Source organism: Macaca thibetana, chromosome 5, assembly GCF_024542745.1.
Source record: "Macaca thibetana thibetana isolate TM-01 chromosome 5, ASM2454274v1, whole genome shotgun sequence".
Taxonomy (NCBI): domain Eukaryota; kingdom Metazoa; phylum Chordata; class Mammalia; order Primates; family Cercopithecidae; genus Macaca; species Macaca thibetana.
In genome coordinates, this window is record NC_065582.1 from 185,617,910 (window position 1) to 185,635,007 (window position 17,098).

At 45.6% G+C, this 17,098-nt stretch overlaps 1 protein-coding gene and 1 long non-coding RNA gene across 4 annotated transcripts in view; both read right to left on the reverse strand.

Moving 5' to 3' along the window:
- Positions 1-7,358, reverse strand: part of LOC126955172 (zinc finger protein 141) — a 50,614-nt gene extending 43,256 nt beyond the window's left edge. For 2 of the 3 annotated variants that reach the window (XM_050791465.1, XM_050791467.1), the window contains exons 1-2: positions 7,151-7,358; positions 247-373 (exon numbers count right to left, since the gene is read on the reverse strand). In XM_050791465.1, the coding sequence (XP_050647422.1) occupies positions 247-373; positions 7,151-7,153 (130 nt within the window). In that variant the 5' untranslated portion in view covers positions 7,154-7,358. The remainder of the gene's footprint in view (positions 1-246; positions 374-7,150) is intronic. The other variant, XM_050791466.1, reaches the window with a different exon arrangement.
- The window catches only part of LOC126955174 (uncharacterized), a 177,840-nt gene that overhangs the window by 54,543 nt on the left and 106,199 nt on the right, over positions 1-17,098 (reverse strand). The window lies entirely within an intron of this gene.

The window sequence follows — 17,098 nt, forward strand, 5'->3', positions numbered from 1 at the left end:
CCACTACCCAGTACTACTGAATAAAAAATAACTAGTGCAAATTGGATTTTAAGATGTGGGAAACAATATTTCATGTCCTTGAATTTCTAGAATTACCACTAATCTAGAGTGAAGGACTCAAATTAGCTCAAGAAAAGAGAAGGTTTATGTAAAGATAAAACATAAAAGTTTCCAGGAGAAATTTTTCAAAGGAATAAAATAAAGCTCTGAGATGAATTAAGAATTATGTATTAAAGTTATCCTCACCCAGGGAGACCAGGTTCCTGTAGTTCTCCAACATCACATCTCTATACAAATTCTGCTGGGCAGGGTCCAGGCATTTCCACTCTTCTGGAGAGAATTCTATGGCCACATCCCTGAATGTTAAGAGTTCCTGAAAATATATACGTATCAAGTGACAGAGGTCTTAATTTGACTACAGGTGAAATGAGTTAAGAGAGCTAGTTCTGACATGTGACTGACTGGGATTATCTGACAAAATAACTTTCAACACAGTAATGTTCTCTAAAGTATTCTATAGCTCTGCAGAAAAAGGAAGGCATTCCAACAGTTTCTGTTGCTGCAATAAAAATAATGGGCTACACTGACACGCCCCTACCAAAACCAAGCAGAGTAGGCCCTGTGACCTCCTGGAACAAAGGGTGAACTCACCTTTCAGTAAAGTATCTGGAAGCCCTCATGTGTGACCCTGGCCTCACTGTAGAATCATGCAAGGAACTGAATTTTAAAAATAAGGATGTTTTCACCCAGAAAAATAGACAGGATCTGTGAAGAGGGCACAGCTGATAGTTTCTCTTCAAACTGTCCATGTGATCCTACTGGAAGACTGGGCTGAGGGTCACTGAGCTAAGCACTGCCTCTCAAGCTTCAATGTACATATAAATTATTTGATATTCTAGGTGTCACTGTAAGTAACAAAATTCTGCAGGTTTGAAAAGGGTCCATGAATTAGCTTTTTACAGCAAGTCTCCTGTTAATGTTGATGCTCCTCTCTCTAGACCCATTATAGTACCACTCAGTTAGAGAAAGCAGACACAGCACACAGAGTCCCTTACCCCAACACCATTATCACAACACAAATACTTTTTATCCCAAGACAAGACCACCAATCATCATTCTGAAACATGGCATTCTCTGTAGACCCCATAAGGTTACAGAAGTTGGAAATGGTGGCAATGTCTGAGTTAAGTCTGCATCTGAAAAACAACATGTGCACCTGCATTAATGCCATCTTTATGGGGCATGTAATATGTGCTCAGACGTATGTCACAGAGCACTGTGATGGGAAGCTCACATTATGTGTGTTAATTCTCATAACATTCTGGGAGGTAGACACTAAGTGTCCCATACTTCCCAGATTTAAATGCAGGGCCCAGAATTTTCATTTCCTTTCTGTTTCCCCTGACTGATTTTTTTTCAATGTATAGAATAATAGCTAAATATAAATAGATGGGAGAGAGCCAGAAAGAAAGTGTTAAGTACAATTCAGAGGAATTTTTTATTTTTGTGTTTGTATTTACTTGGAGACTTGTAAGAAAAAGCCACTGAAACTGCAGGGATGAAGAACAGGTTGCTACGTGGGATGTTTCTAGAAACACTAGTTTTAATTTTATAGAAAAGATTTAAGGCCTCAAGGTAAATAGTTTTTCCCTATTTATTGGCTTTTGGGTTTCAGAAAATTGTGGGCACCAGCTCTGGAGAGAAGGTAGGAGTAGCCACCCGAAACTCTGATCTCCTCTACTAATCAGTTCTTTGAGAGATTTCAGTGTGGCCTCAGACCTGGACGAGGACCAGAAGAGGGTGGATCTCAGCAGGGATGGGACAGAAAGTGGGCCCTAGGCTTCTGCTCTCTATGTCACTAAGTACTTTCGTTTTGTCTTTTCTAAGCCTGCCCAAGACAAATTTGATTCCCAGAATTTGTGAAATTTTAATCTATTTTAGCCACTTCTCTGTCTTTTGTATAACATACAGTAACAAGGAATTTAACCAAAATCCTTATGTTTCTCTAGAGCAATTATATTAGAAGTTAAATATTTACTCTTAGCAAGGTAAACACAATACAAATAATAACAATTTCTCTTCTGTCAATGAATAGCCATTCACGTAGTGGCATCAAAACTCATAAAACAGACTGGGTGCGGTGGCTCACGCCTGTAATCCCAGCACTTTGGGAAGCTGAGATGGGTGGATCACAAGGTCAGGAGTTCGAGACCAGCCTGGCCAATATGGTGAAACCCCATCTCTACTAAAAATACAAAAAAAATTAGCCAATGTGGTGGAGGGCGCCTATAGTCCCAGCTACTCATGAGGTTGAGGCAGGAGAATTGCTTGAACCGGGGAGGTGGAGGTTGCAGAGAGCCGGGATAGCACCACTGCACTCCAGCCTGGGTGACAGAGAGATACTGTCTATTTAAAAAAAAACAAAAACAAAAAACCTCACAAACACAGTAAAGGGGAAGTAGCCCAAAGGAAGCTTAAGTTGCCTGTACAGTTTCCATCTTTGTACTGAACACATGATGCTGAATTCAACCATTTATTCATGTGCTCTAGACTGCAAGTTTGATGGTAGTAACCATGACTGCTTCATGCCTTTTTCTAATGAACATCTGAAATAGAAGCAATTAGCTTATTGATCAGTTTGAGTCTTCAGAGCTCCTCATTTTTCACCAATACCAGAAAACTGGAGCAACTCTTATCTGGGTACAAACCAAGGGGATTCTTTCTGTGAGGGGAGGAACAAACCCTGGATGAATCATTTCTCTTTCTCTGAAATGGAAGCAGAATCAGACCTTGGGGTCAGACTGACCCCAGTCTGCAAAGGACATCGTCAAATGTCTCAAATACTCACAGATGCTGGTGAGAGTGTCCCCAGCGACCCTGGGCAGATGCTGCCCCCATAGTGATCCAGGCAGAAGAGACAGACTGACTGTGGAGTGCAAACAGAAAATGGAACAGCCTTGGTGGAGCTGCAGATCCTGGATCCAGATGTGAAAGCCCTGTCCCTTTTCAACTAACTCTAAGGCAAGGGGAAGGACAAAAGCACTCTACTCCAATAACACAGTCTACAGGGAGGCATAGTTGTGACTATGGCTCTGGAGATTTTGTGGCCCTGAGCTCCCACTGCTAAAGTGCTTGTTTACACTTACAGAATCTGCCACAGGATTCTGTTTACACCAGAAGTCTCGCACACAGCTATACCAGGTAATTGGAGAAGATCTGGAAAACTCAAAGGGCTCCACTCTGAAAGTGGGGCTTATGATGTCTATGTTGACCTCTCGTGATGCAGAAAATGCCTTCTGTGAGTTTTCTGTATGTCTTTCGCCCAAAGTCTGGCCCAGTCTTGGGAATCCTAGGCAGAGGCCAGCTTTTATGTGCAGATTCTAGGTAGGATTAATGTGCCTCAGCATTCCTAGGGGTTATAGCAAGCAGAGTAAAACTAGGAGAGATCCCCTCCCGGAGACTCCTTCAACACTTTCTAAAGAGTATTTTGGCCGAGCGCGGTGGCTCACGTCTGTAATCCCAGGACTTTGGGAGGCAGATCACAAGGTCAGGAGTTTGAGGCCAGCCTGGCCAACATGATGAAACCCCGTCTCTACTACAAAATATAAAAATCAGCTGGGCATGGTGGCATGTGCCTGTTGTCCCAGCAGGAGAATTACTTGAACTTGGGAGGCGGAGGTTGCAGTGAGCTAAGATCGTGCCACTGCACTCCCGCCTGGCGACAGGGTGAGATTCTGTCTCAAAAACAAACAAACAAACAAACAAACAAAAAAACCATTTTGACCTAAAAGGAAAAAGTTGGGGTAAACATAATATAAGAAGAGAGTTTATTTGAGCCAAAGCTTGAAGATTGCAACCCTGGACCATAAAGCTGCCCTGAATATACACTCCAATTAGAAGCCATTACAAGTATATTTTTAAAGGCAAAAAGAAAGGCACGGGGAACTGACAGAAAGCTGTCAGAAATTCTTACTGGTTTATAGAAGTAACTTTGGTTAGTGATTGGCTATATATGTTGTTAAGCTATAAGGTGTGGGTTATAGTGTCCAGTATGGCATTATTAGGTTAATTTATATCCATTTGTGGCAATAGCAAGTAATTTCAAAAGACAAATAGTTCAAGGAGGGGAACAGTAGGACTGTGGTCTCATTTTAACACATCACTGGTTCTCATAATTAAAAGAACTTGTATTTCTCAAATAAAAGTTCTGTTCTTCTCTCAAATCCCAGGACATAAACTCAGAATTTGGAACTGCACATTTAAGACTTGGAGGGCTGGTAAGCTACGCACATTTGTGGGCATTTGGGCAAGGGGAGAAGGGAGAGAATTGAAGTTCTCAGGTTTAATCAATGCACATGTGTGATCCTGGCTGGATTTATGGGCCCCATGATCTCTGACTCAGTGTCAGATCTGAAGATGCCTGGTGCACTGAAAGAGGTGCAAAAACTGATTGCTATCTTAAAAAGTTATTTTTGTAGAAAACTAGTCTAACTGCTATAGAAGGGACTGCAGATCCCAAATAGAGAGATCATTTCGTTTGCAGCTTTGGGGAGCACTTTGCTGCACTTTGTCACACAATTGTGGGTTGTGACCGTAATCCTGAGAAAGAAGATTTTTCTCTAAGATGAAGCCTGGTGGGCACTTTTTGTATAAGATCTAGTAATTCTTGACAGTGTGTGGAAAATATAACTAACAGCAAAATCATCTAGAATCCTAAAATACTCTCCACAAAAATAGAACTGCAAGAAAATGTGTTATAGAATTAAACAAAATGTGATGTGCATTACAGGCAATCTACTAAGAGATTTCCAAAACAAAGAGAAACACCCTAATTAGCTCTCAAGTAGAAGACTTGACAGTACCATGTATCATACACAGTTTATTACACTTTCACTAGTAATGTGGAAGGTCATCTGGGTTTTCTAATTGGTAATATTCAAAGGGAAAATAAACTTTCCACAGCTTAGTGACAGAAGGCAGATTTTGAAACGTGAAGGCAGGTACCTGCTGAAAGCAACCTCCTACTCTTCTACAGAAATTGTGGAATAAGGTGTATATTCTTGCTATTCATATTTCAAAGCAATAGTTCCATGTCCTAGATAAAGACAATTTTGAGTCAAAAAAGACAAATCACCTAGTTAACAGATTAAAATGATTTATATATATTTCAAATAAGCAGAGAAAATATTTAAATATAAAAATTTTCGCCGGGCGCGGTGGCTCACGCCTGTAATCCCAGCACTTTGGGAGGCCGAGACGGGTGGATCACGAGGTCAGGAGATCAAGACCGTCCTGGCTAACACGGTGAAACCCCGTTTCTACCAAAAAAATACAAAAATTAGCCCGGCGCGGTGGCGGGCGCCTGTAGTCCCAGCTACACGGGAGGCTGAGGCAGGAGAATGGCGTAAACCCGGGAGGCGGAGTTTGCAGTGAGCTGAGATCCGGCCACTCACTGCCTGGGCGACAGAGTGAGACTCCGTCTCAAAAAAAAAAAAAAAAAAAAAAAAAAAAAAAAAAAAAATTCAAACTAAATACTTTAAGGGAGAAGACCAAAAATTCTTCCCTCATTCTAAAGAGAAAGCATTAAGCCTCTTCTGATTTGTATTTGGTCCTATAACAGCCAGGTCTAAAGGCATGGTCTTGAATTCACCAACGTCTGAATTCTTGTGGCACATGAGGGATGCACTCGGGCAAACTGTGTGCACAAGAAAGAGGATTTGTGGCGAAGAAAAGCGCGGAGGAAAGGTGCTATCAAGATCCTTGAGTGGGGGCAAGGCAGGATTGACGAAAGTACTGGTTTGTGCTACAAGTTCAGCTCAGCCCAGGCAGGGCTAAGCTCTGACTGATTCCTGAGTCCATAAAGGCAGAGGAGATTAGGATCAGGTGGTCCAGAAGCCTAGGTGGGTGAAGAAAACAGATTCCTGCTACAGATCTGGGGTTGAAATGAACCAGGAGTCTTCTGGGCAGTGTGTGAGTTCTTGGCAGAAAAAGCTAGGAGCAAAGCTGCCATGGCCACAATTCCTGAGGGTAGAACCCTGTCCTGGGATGAGTGTGGCCATTCGAATGCCCAGTGGGCGTGCTCAGGAGTGGGTTAGCATTGGGTGGGGGCCGGCAGCAGGGTGAAGGGAAGGGCCGTTTCTCAGAACTCCTTTCCTCTAAGTTCCCAGTCCCCTCTCCCCGGGAGGAGACCTGGAGGAACAGGACAGTGCCCAGCGGGACCGCGCATGTGCAAAACCCGGCCGCGCCTCCCGCAGACACCAGGCGACTCCCTCCAGCCCAGGCTCAGCCATGTCTTTCTTCTGACAGAAAACCTGCGGAGTTTCCTCAACACCCGTCAATGCTCCAACCTCAACGGGCTGTCCAGCAACTCACTAACGACCCCACCCAGAGTCAGCGCAGACCCACAAGCTCCGCGCTCTTCCCGCAACTGCCCCCCTGCAGACGCCAGTCCCTGCCTCTGGACACCCGTCTTCATTTCTGAACGTCTGCAACAAACCAGGGGCGCCCGCACCCTCCTCAAGTTCCATAATGTGGCAGAACCACTCACAGAACCCAGCGAAGCGCTGTGCACACGACACCAGCGTATTCTAAAAGATGCCGCTCAGGAACAGCCACGCGGAGGCGGCGCTCAGGACAAGGGGACCGGTGGAAAGTTGGGGCGGGCGGGCGATTTGCTTCCCTTCCTCACACACCTCACAAAAGCCTTTCCTTCAAGACCGCTGGCCCAAACCACGAGCCACGGGGGCGCTGTCCCACTAATGAGTCCCCGTTTCCTCACATGAACTCCCTTTTGACGGGGCCTCCATCTCATTCTGAAAAGGGTAAAGAAGGGGCAGGACCCCGGACCACAGCTCCTCCCAGGCAGGCACCGCGCACGCCTCGCCGGCGTCTTCCCGGTAAGCTCCTCACCCCACAGCCCGGGGAAGGTGCGGGGCTGCTCGCAGAGCTGAACGAGGAGGGCTGCAGGCTGGGCAGAGCCGCCGTGCGGGGACCGACAGGAGCCCGGGTCCCTCACCGGAGGGGACTGAGGACGGAGGGCTGAGCGGCAGCAGCGGGGACTCCGTTCGCAGACTCGGTCCCGCCGCCGCCATTTCCCGCCGGTTCCGATGAGACCTCCCCAGCCTTGGGACGCCCTGCCCCGCACACTCACCATTTCCCCACTTCAGGGGTATCCGGGAGTCTTAACTAGGAATCATCCAATACCCGCAGGTCACAGAGCAACGGAGGCTGAGGCTGTGGCCAAATCACTGAGGACTCCCAGAACCGACTAAGCAGAGAGATGAAGCCCCCAACCCAAGGCCTGGCAGGAGCCAGACGCAAAGACCGCGCCACATCCCGGAAGCCACCGCCTCCTCTCTGGCTGCGTGCCTGACTGGGCAGTTCTCATTCCAGCGCCCTGATTGGATATGGCTCCAATCTCCCCGCCCTCAGGCCTTGAGTGACAGAAGTTGCAACCACACACTCCACGGAATGTGGCGAGAGTGACAGCCTGCGTCCTCCAGGCACTTTCAAGCGGGGCTTTCTCTCCCTGCTTGGCCTGGCACAGCCCAGGGGTCATTTTTTAACCTTGTGATGTGTAAGGTGATGTCCACTTAGAAATTATACACGCACGCACACACAGACGTACACACACAGACATATACGCGCGCGCACACACAGTCGCACGCCACGTACACAGTCTCACACACACAGAGTCACACACACACACGCACAGCCCATCCTTCCTCCAGGCTCTCGAACTACCTCTCCAGAAACCCTGCCTCCGGGGCCGCAGCCCGCATGCCGACCTCAGTGGGTCCTCACAGAGCCGAGTTGGGTGCGCAGCCCTCCCTTACCTTGAGGCGCAGGTTCCCGGGAGTCGGTCGCTCATCCCCAGCGCCCTGCGGGCCTCGCACGGGCTGGGGCAGTGACCCGGGTGAGCAGCGCTGTGGTGCGGGTCACCGTTGCTGAGGACACCCTCCTCCCCCGGAAGCGGGTCCTGGGGGTCCTGGGGGTCTGGGGGGCCGGGTCCCTGACCTCTGTAAACAGTAGGTCGGTGGTGTCCATGCAGCAGGCAGCAAATAGGAGTGAGCGTCCGGTCTTTGGCCTCAGCTTCGTGTCTGTAGAATGGGGGTAAGGGACTCCGGACTCGGAGCGCTGTCGGGCGCGGCGAGATGGGCTGAGAGTGTGTCTCCCTCCCCAAGCTCGCTCGGAGCTGTGCGGGGCGGGCGGCCCCAGGACCCTCGGTTCCGAGCAGCCCCCGGGGGCCCCGCCGCCCCCACTCCAGGCTGCGCTGCGCAGCCCCTGTCCCCGCCGGACCCGGCCGCAGTCGGCCAAGACAGGGCCGGGGCGGACTCCGTGGGCGTCGAGGACGAAGCCGGGCCCGCGCCCCTGGGCGACCCCCTGATCCGCGGAGCCCAGAGGCGTGGAGCTGGGTCTGGCCCCGCAGGTAGCTGGCGTCGCGGGTGGGCCAGAGCCCAGAACGCGCCCAGGAGTCCCACCTCATGGCGCTGCATGGGCTGGGGAATGGGGCTGGGGACAGCGCCAGGGCCACCCCGACGCCAGCACCCCGGCAGACCCAGGGGCCGCCTGTGGAGAGACATTGGATAGGTGCATTAAGTGATCAGAAAAGTCACCGGCTGGCTCTGTTGATGAGCAGAACGCTTTCAGAGAAGTGTATGCTCACGCAGTGCTCGGACGGCATTCGCGTAGTTTGACACTTGTCTGCTTGGGCAGATAGATGCTCACGCACGTAAGCTTGTTTTGCAGTTATGCAGGACTGTATTGTGGCTAAGCACACAGACTCTGGGTTCGCATTCCAACTGCCCTGCTATTTCCAGCTGTGTGACCATGGGGAATTTACTTGCCTGTGCTCAGTGTCCTCTGTAAAGTCAAGATAGAAGTATCTGCCTCATGGAGTCCTTTAAGTGAGTTAATAGTGTAATATGTTTTGGTGGCATGCACACAGTCACCATCAGTAAATATAGTCGATTATGCCTGAACTCCAGATGGGCATATGTCCTTGAAAAGTCTAAAATTCAGAACTCTGAAATCTAGCCTGTGAGATCCTGGTATCCTCCAGCAGCATTCTAACATCTCTTGGCTACAGAATTGTATGCTGCTTCCCAGGGCTGGAAGGTGTATTTGTATTAATATAGTGTAATAATACGGCCACGTGTCCACCTAGTTCATCCCTATAGTAGGCAAATAAGGTGATGTCAAAGCCTTGGCTGGGCCCAGCCCTGGTAACCTTCCCTTCTCTCTTTCGTGCATACTCTCTCACTCATATTCATTTCTTTTCTCTTGAACTACACACTTAAGAAGCTCCTATTGATAACCAAATTAATGTTTTTATTTTGAAAATAATTTACCCTTTTTTGTTGAAGGTATTGTAAGAACCCATTTCCAGCCTTAAGGACAATTTTTCTCCGTTCCATTTGTATTTATTTCTCTGGTTTTGGCTCTATACATTTGTGGAAATTTTACTTCCATTTTTGTGAATAATCTTTTTGCTTGTTTGTTTGTTTGTTTGAGATGGGGTCTTGCTCTGTTGCCCAGATTGGAGTGCAATGGCGTGATCTCGGCTCACTGCAGCTTCTGCCTCCCAGGTTCAAGTGATTCTCCTTCCTCAGCCTCTCAAGTAGCTGGGATTACAGGCACGCACCACCACACCTGCCTAATTTTTGTATTTTTAGTAGAGACCAGGTATCACCATTTTGGTCAGATTGGTCTCAAACCCGTGACCTCAGGTGATCTGCCCGCCTTGGCCTTCTGAAGTGCTGGGATTATAGGTGTGAGCCACCATGCCTGGCCTGTTAATTTTATTTCAATTAAAATCTAATTTTTAAAGGTACCAATTTTTTATTCAATAAATATTTAACATATTCACTTTAAACTCTTGGGTGTTAAATCTAAAAATGTTTAATGGCTTAAAATATTGTCTTACATATTGTATGAAGAAATACTGATGACTGTGATGGTCAGATTATCTTTTGTTCATAGCTTTCTTTAAATACAATATTATTATTTTTTATTTGTTCTTATTAAAATTCATTTTGTCTTACTTAAATGTTGATAAATATAGAAGGGAGGCTTGGTTTGCTAGCTTTATGCATTCCAAAGTCAAAAGTCAAATTGCAATATTATTAACTTCATTTCTACTCAGTAACTAATTGGTCTCCCACAGTAAACGTAAGTATTAACTAACACAATTATAGTCATATTCTCCATCTTAATAATGGAGTAAATTTTGTGTTATTTATTGATTAAGTTACGGCCATATATATATATATATATATATATTTTTTTTTTTTTTTTTTTTTTTTTTTTTTTTCTTCTCAAGACAGAGTTTTGCTCTGTTGCCCAGGCTGGAGTGCAGTGGCATGATCTTGGCTCACTGCAACCTCCTTCTCCCTGGTTCAAGCAATTCTCCTGCCTCAGCCTCCTGAGTAGCTGGGATTACAGGCACCTGCCACCATACCCAACTAACTTTTGTATTTTTAGTAGAGACAGGGTTTCACCATATTGGCCAGGATGGTATTGATCTCCTGACCTTGTGATCCTCCCACCTTGGCCTCCCAAAGTGCTAGGATTACAGGCATGAGTGACTGTACCTGGCCTATTTTATATTTTTATTTCATACTATTTCATGTCAAGTACCTAGGATATAAACTTTTGTAAACTAGTATAAAATTTTTTTAAAAAACTGTCTTTTGCTTGAGCTCAGGAGTTCAAGACCAGCCTGGGCTACATGGCAACACCCCATCTCTACCAAAACTACAAAAGTCAGTCCTGTGTGGTGGTGCATGCCTGTGGTCCCTGCTACTCAGGAGGCTGAGGCAGGAGGATCCCTCGAACCCAGGAGGCAGAGGTTGGAGTGAGCCAAGATCATCACACTGCACTGCAGAGTGGGTGACAGAGCAAGACAGTGTCTCAATAAATAAATAAATAAATGTCCAGACGGGCGAGGTGGCTTACCCCTGTAATCCCAGCACTTTGGGAGGCCAAAGCGGGCAGATCACCTGAGGTCAGCAGTTCAAGACCAGCCTGGTCAACATGGCGAAACCCCGTCTCTACTAAAAATACAAAAATTAGCTGGGTGTGATGGTGGGCACTTGTAATCCCAGCTACTTGGGAGGCTGAGGCAGGAGAATCACTTGAACCCAGGAGGCAGAGGTTGCAGTGAGCCAAAATTATGCCAATGTGCTCCAGTCTGGGCAACAAGAGCAAGACACTGTCTTAAAAAAAAAAAAAGCCAAAAAAGCCTCTTGATAGGTAAAGATTATGATAGTAATGTTATAGTTACAATGTTATAGTAATCAAAGAATACAGTACTACTATAGGAATTGATTTATGTAAATTAAAATAATAAAGTTGAAGGTATTAATCTGAGGTAAAAATAATTCTGTCAAAGATGCCACGAAATTCCAATGGGGGAAATTTGTCCAACAAATAATGCTGAGAAATCAGTTTTCAACATGCAAAAATGAAGAATATATACCCACATATATTAAATGAGAGTAAGTGAATACCCACATAAAAGGAGAAAGTATTAATTAAATTATTTTTCCATAGAAAAGTTCAGTGTCAAATTGCATTAATTCTAAATTTCACCAACATTTAATAAAAATGTAATATAATTTTTTTCACAAAAACTTTCATCAATAGCAGAGATAACATTTTTCTATTAATTCACTAGCCAGGGGTACTGTGATACCAAAGCCAGACAAAAGAATCACAAGTAAAGAAGACTATGGACCAAAATTCCATATAAATATAGAATTCCTGATGAAGTTATTAAAAATGTTAGCACATGGCTGGGCATGGTGGCTCATGCCTGTAATCCCAGCACTTTGGGAGTCTGAGGCAGGGGGATCACTAGGTCAAGAGATCAAGGCCATCCTGGCCAACATGGTGAAACCTTGTCTCTACTAAAAATACAAAAATTAGCTGGGTGTGGTGGTGCTCACCTGTAGTCCCAGCTACTTGGGAGGCTGAGGCAGGAGAATCGCATGAACCTGGGACGTGGGCGGAGGTTGCAGTGAGCCAAGATAGTGCCACTGCACTCCAGTTTGGGCAACAGAGCAAGACTCCACCTCAAAAAAAAAAAAAAAAAAAAAAAGACATGTTAGCACACTAAATCCAGCAACATGTAAACCTGATTACATACCATAACCAACTAATAGTTTGTCACAAGTGCAGTGTTGGCTTAATATTTTAAAAATCAACTAAAATATTACAGTGTTACTTGAACAATAGAAAAAAGTGTCAATGTAAATAGACAAAGTATGACAAATCCAGCACCCATTCATGATAAAACACTCAGAAATCTATTAGAAAGGAACATGTAAGACCTGCTAAAAAGCATCTATGAGAAATCAATAGCTGACTGGGCATGGTGGCTCACGTCTGTAATCCCAGAACTTTGGGAGGCAGAGGTGGGCGGATCACGAGGTCGGGAGTTTAAGACCAGCCTGACCAACATGGTGAAACCCCGTCTCTACTGAAAATGCAAAAATTAGCCGGGTGTGGTGGTGTGTGCCTGTAATCCCAGTTACTCAGGAGGCAGAGGCAGGAGAATCACTTGAACCTGGGAGGTGGAGGTTGCAGTGAGCCGAGATTGAGCCACTGCACTCCAGCCTAGGCGACAGAGTAAGACTCCGTCTCAAAAAAAAAAAAAAAAAGAGAGAGAAAAAAAGAAATCAATAGCTTCTAACAATGTACTTAATTGTAAATAACTGCAGGGTGTATCTGTAAGTTTAAAAATGGAATAAGAATATACACTTTTTCCACTCTGTTTTTACACTGTCCTGGAAGCATTAGCCAGAAAAGTATACTAGAAAAATAAATAAAATATTCAGATTAGAAAAGAAGTAGGATACTATTTTCTTGCCACAATATTGGATTAAAAACTATGATAACTTTACCGAAAACACACTTGAGTTAATAAAAAATTTTATTAATGTCACAAAATACAAGATTAATAGACAAGGTTAAATACATCTTTTATATAACAGTATTCAACATACTGAAAATTAAAAACCACATTTAATAATAATATCATAAAAATCATTTAGGTATGTGGGCAGCAAGCCACCCAGGTGCTGAGGCAAGAGACGGAGGGCACGAGATGTTCCAGTATAATAAAATATATAAAATAACAAGAGTTATTCTAGACATGAATTATAGATATGATGATATAGGAATATTATTAATCATTAGTTTGTAGCATTACTCTTTATTCCAATTTTATAATAGTCCTTGCTCTACAATTATAACCTAGGAAAAACCAGGCTATACAGAGATAGGAGCTGAAGGGACAAGGTGAGAAGTGACCAGAAGAGAGTGTGAGCCTCTGTCACGCCCAGACAGGGCCACTAGAGGGCTCCTTGGTCTAGCGGTAACGCCAGCATCTGGGAAGACGCCCGTTACCAAGTGGACCTGTGGTAACGTGATCTAGCTGTGGCATCAGTGCCAAGGAAAAACACCTGCTACTTAGCAGACCGGGAAAGGGAGTCTCTCTTTCCCTGGGGGAGTTTAGAGAAGACTCTGCTCCACCACCTCTTGTGGAAGGCCTGACATCAGTCAGGCCTGCCTGCGGTTATCCGGAGGCCTAACCATCTCCCTGTGATGCTGTGCTTCAGCGGTCACCCTCCTGTTTCACTTTCATGTTCCACTCTGTACACCTGGCTCCGCCCTCTAGATAGCAGTAGCAAAATTAGTGAAAGTATTAAAGTATTTGACCTTTCTGAAAATAACATAGAAGAAATAATGATGTAAGCTGTCCTCTCTCTCTCCGCCTTGGCTACCTAACAGGGAAGGGCCCCCTATCCGGTGGACATGTCACTCACGTGACCTTATCAGTCATTGGAGATGACTCACACTCTTTATCCTGATCCTTTTGCTTTGTATCCAATAAATAACAACACAGCCAGGCATTCGGGGCCATTACTGGTATCTGCGTATTGGTGGTAGTGGTCCCCCAGGCCCAGCTCTCTTCTTTTATCTCTTTGTCTTGTATCTTTATTTCTATGATCTCTTGTCTCTGCACACGGGGAGAAAAACCCACAGACCCTGTGGCCTGGTCCCTACGTAGGTATATTGTATATATATATTTGAAACAGAGTTTCACTTTTGTTGCCCAGGCTGGAGTGCAATTCATGATCTTGGCTCACTGCAACCTCCACCTCCCAGGTTCAAGCGATTCTTCTGCCTCAGCTTCTCAAGTAGCTGGGATTACAGGCATGCACCACCATGCTTGGCTAATTTTTTGTAGTTTTATTATAGACGGGGTTTCACCATGTTGGCCAGGCTGGTCTCAAACTCCTGACCTCAAGTGATCTGCCTGCCTCAGCCTCCCAAAGTGCTGGGATTACAGGCATGAGCCACTGCACCCAGTCTGTTATTTCTGTCTCTTCTGGCTTGTAGGGTTTCCAGTGAGAAATCTTGCAGGGGTCCAACCCGCTGACCCTGACTCTACAATGGATGAACAATGTACACTGACACAGATATTCTGCTTTGCCAGTGCAGCTGAGGGTCCAGGCTGCTTCACAGACTAACAGAGGTGCTGTAGGGAGTAGCAGCAACAGCCCCAACCAGCCAGCGAAACTTACATTTATTCAGTAAAGATTAAATAACAAAACTTTGAGTAAACACCACTAGAAGGTAATTGATATTGCTGACTTCCCGAGTAGAAAGCAATTAGGCACCACCGTAGATCAAAGGTTAGTCTTAGGACTACATGAGTAAATAAGCTAGTTAGATAAACTACTCTACCTCCCTTTGTATTTGCATCCTAAGTTAATAACTTAAGGTAAAGCGACCAGGCTGCCTTCAGCCAGATCTATTACCAAAGTTTTGCAAAACCCTCAGGCCTTCCAAGAGGGTTTATGGCTATTACAACTAAGACTTTTTCCACCAGTCTGTCTGAACCCCTACAAGGTCTGCTCTTAGTCTGCTGAGCTTTTCTTTGTAGGTGGCCTTGCCTTACTCTCTAGCTGCCCTTAAGATATTTTTCTTTCATTTTGACCTTGGAGAATCTGATGATTATGTGTCTTGGGAGTAATCTTCTCATAGAATATCTTAGTAGGGCTTTCTGCATTTCCTGCATTTGAATGTTGGCCTATCTATCTAGGTTGAGGAAGTTCTCCTGGATGACATCCTGAAATATGTTCTCCAACTTGGTTCAATTGTCCCCATTTCTTTCAGGTACCCTCATCAGTTGTATATTCAGTCTCTACACAATCCCGTATGTCTCCAAGGTTTCATTTATTCCTTTTTTTTTCTTTATTTGTGCCTGTCTGTCTGATTTCAGGAAGACAGTCTTCAAGCTCTGAGATGTTTTTTCCTCCACTTGATCTATTCTGCTATTAATACTTGTGATTACATTGTGAAGGTCTTGTAGTGTGTTTTGCAGCTGTATGAGGTCATTTATGTTTCTCTTCATACTGGCTATTTTGGCTGCCAGCTCCTGCATTGTTTTATCATGATTCTTAGCTTCCTTGCATGGAGTTACAATGTGCCTATTTAGCTCAGCCAAGTTTATTTGTATTCACATTATGAAGCCTACTTCTCTCATTTCAGCCATCTCAGACTCAGCTCAGTTCTGAACCCTTGCTGGAGAGGTGTTGCAGTTGGTTGGAGAAAAGGGCGCACTCTGACTTTTGAGTTTTCGTCATTTTTGTGCCATTTCTCATCTTTGTGGGTGTTTGGGTGAGGGAGAAGGGACAAAATGGAGGAAGGTGAACAAGATGGCACAGTCCCGACTGCTTCCAGGTTCTTCATCACCAACTCTCCCATGCCCGGGAAAGTGCAGGACAACCGAGCATGCGCCAGGTGACATCAATCGGAAGAGATTGAAACTTACCTGGCCACGCCTATGGAGATGCCCCTATCACGCCCTTATCCCACCCACTGCCCTCCCACTTCCAGTAACAATGCATAAAAGTCCCTGGAGGCAGGAGCCGGTGTGACTTCTTCGGCCCCCGCATTGGTGGACCGGAGAACCTCACCCGAGAGCCCCAGCGCGACTTCCCTGGCCCCATACTTGAGGACTGGAGAACCTCCCCGGAGAGTGTATGCATATTTGCAATAAAAGGCTGCTGCTTTCTTATGTACTTTGGCCTCATGTTTAATTATTTAGCTCTCCTAAATTAAATTAAGACAGTGGCCTTATCTATTTCAATGTTTGAGGTTGCTGACTTTTGGATAGGGTTATTGTGGTTATTTTTTGTTGTTTGTTTTTCTTTTAACAGTCTGACCACTGTTGTGTAGGGCTGCTGTGGTTTTCTGGAGGTCTGCTCCAGACCCTAGTAACCTTGTTTTTTTCAGTATCTGGAAGTATCACCAGTTAAGGCTGTGAAACAGCAAAGATGGCAGCCTGCCCCTTTCTCTGGAATCTCCATTCCAGAATGCATACTGACCTGTTGCTTGCCTGAACACACCTATAGAAGGTGGCTGACAGCTTTGCTTTGGAGGTCTCACCCAATCAGGAGGAATGGGATCAGATGCCTACTTAAAGAAGCAGTCTGGCTGTGTTCTGGTAGAGCACCTGTGCTGTGTTGTGGATCCCTTCAGCCCTCAAGTGCTTTGGGCTATCCAAAGCCCACAGTCTGCACTAACTTACCTGCCCAAACAGCAAAAATGGTGGCCCACCCCACCCCCTGGGCACTCCATCCCAGGAAGAAATTAGAACTCTATTGGCCTTAGAACCTGGGCAGAAGTAGACGGAGGCCCTGGCTGGGAGGACCCACCAAGGAGGAGTGAATTGGGGTCCCACTTAAAGAAGCAGTAAAGCTATGCTTCAACAAAACAGCCATGGCATGCTGGGGAACCACCTCTGCCCAAGTCTGCTTGGAATCTCCAAACCCTCAGGCTTAAATGACTTAGTCCCCAAACAGCCAAGGTGGCAGCACACCCCTCCTCCCTAGGCATTCCATCCCAGAGAGAAATCAGAACTCTGTTCGTAGAATATGGGTGGGGTGGCTGGAGGCCCCTGCTGGAGAGAACTCAGACACAGTGAGGGAAATGGATTGGGGTCCCATTTAAAGAAGCAATCTGGCAACATTTTGGTAAAGCAGCTGTGCCGTGCTGTGGGGTCGCTTCCTCATTCAGATCATTT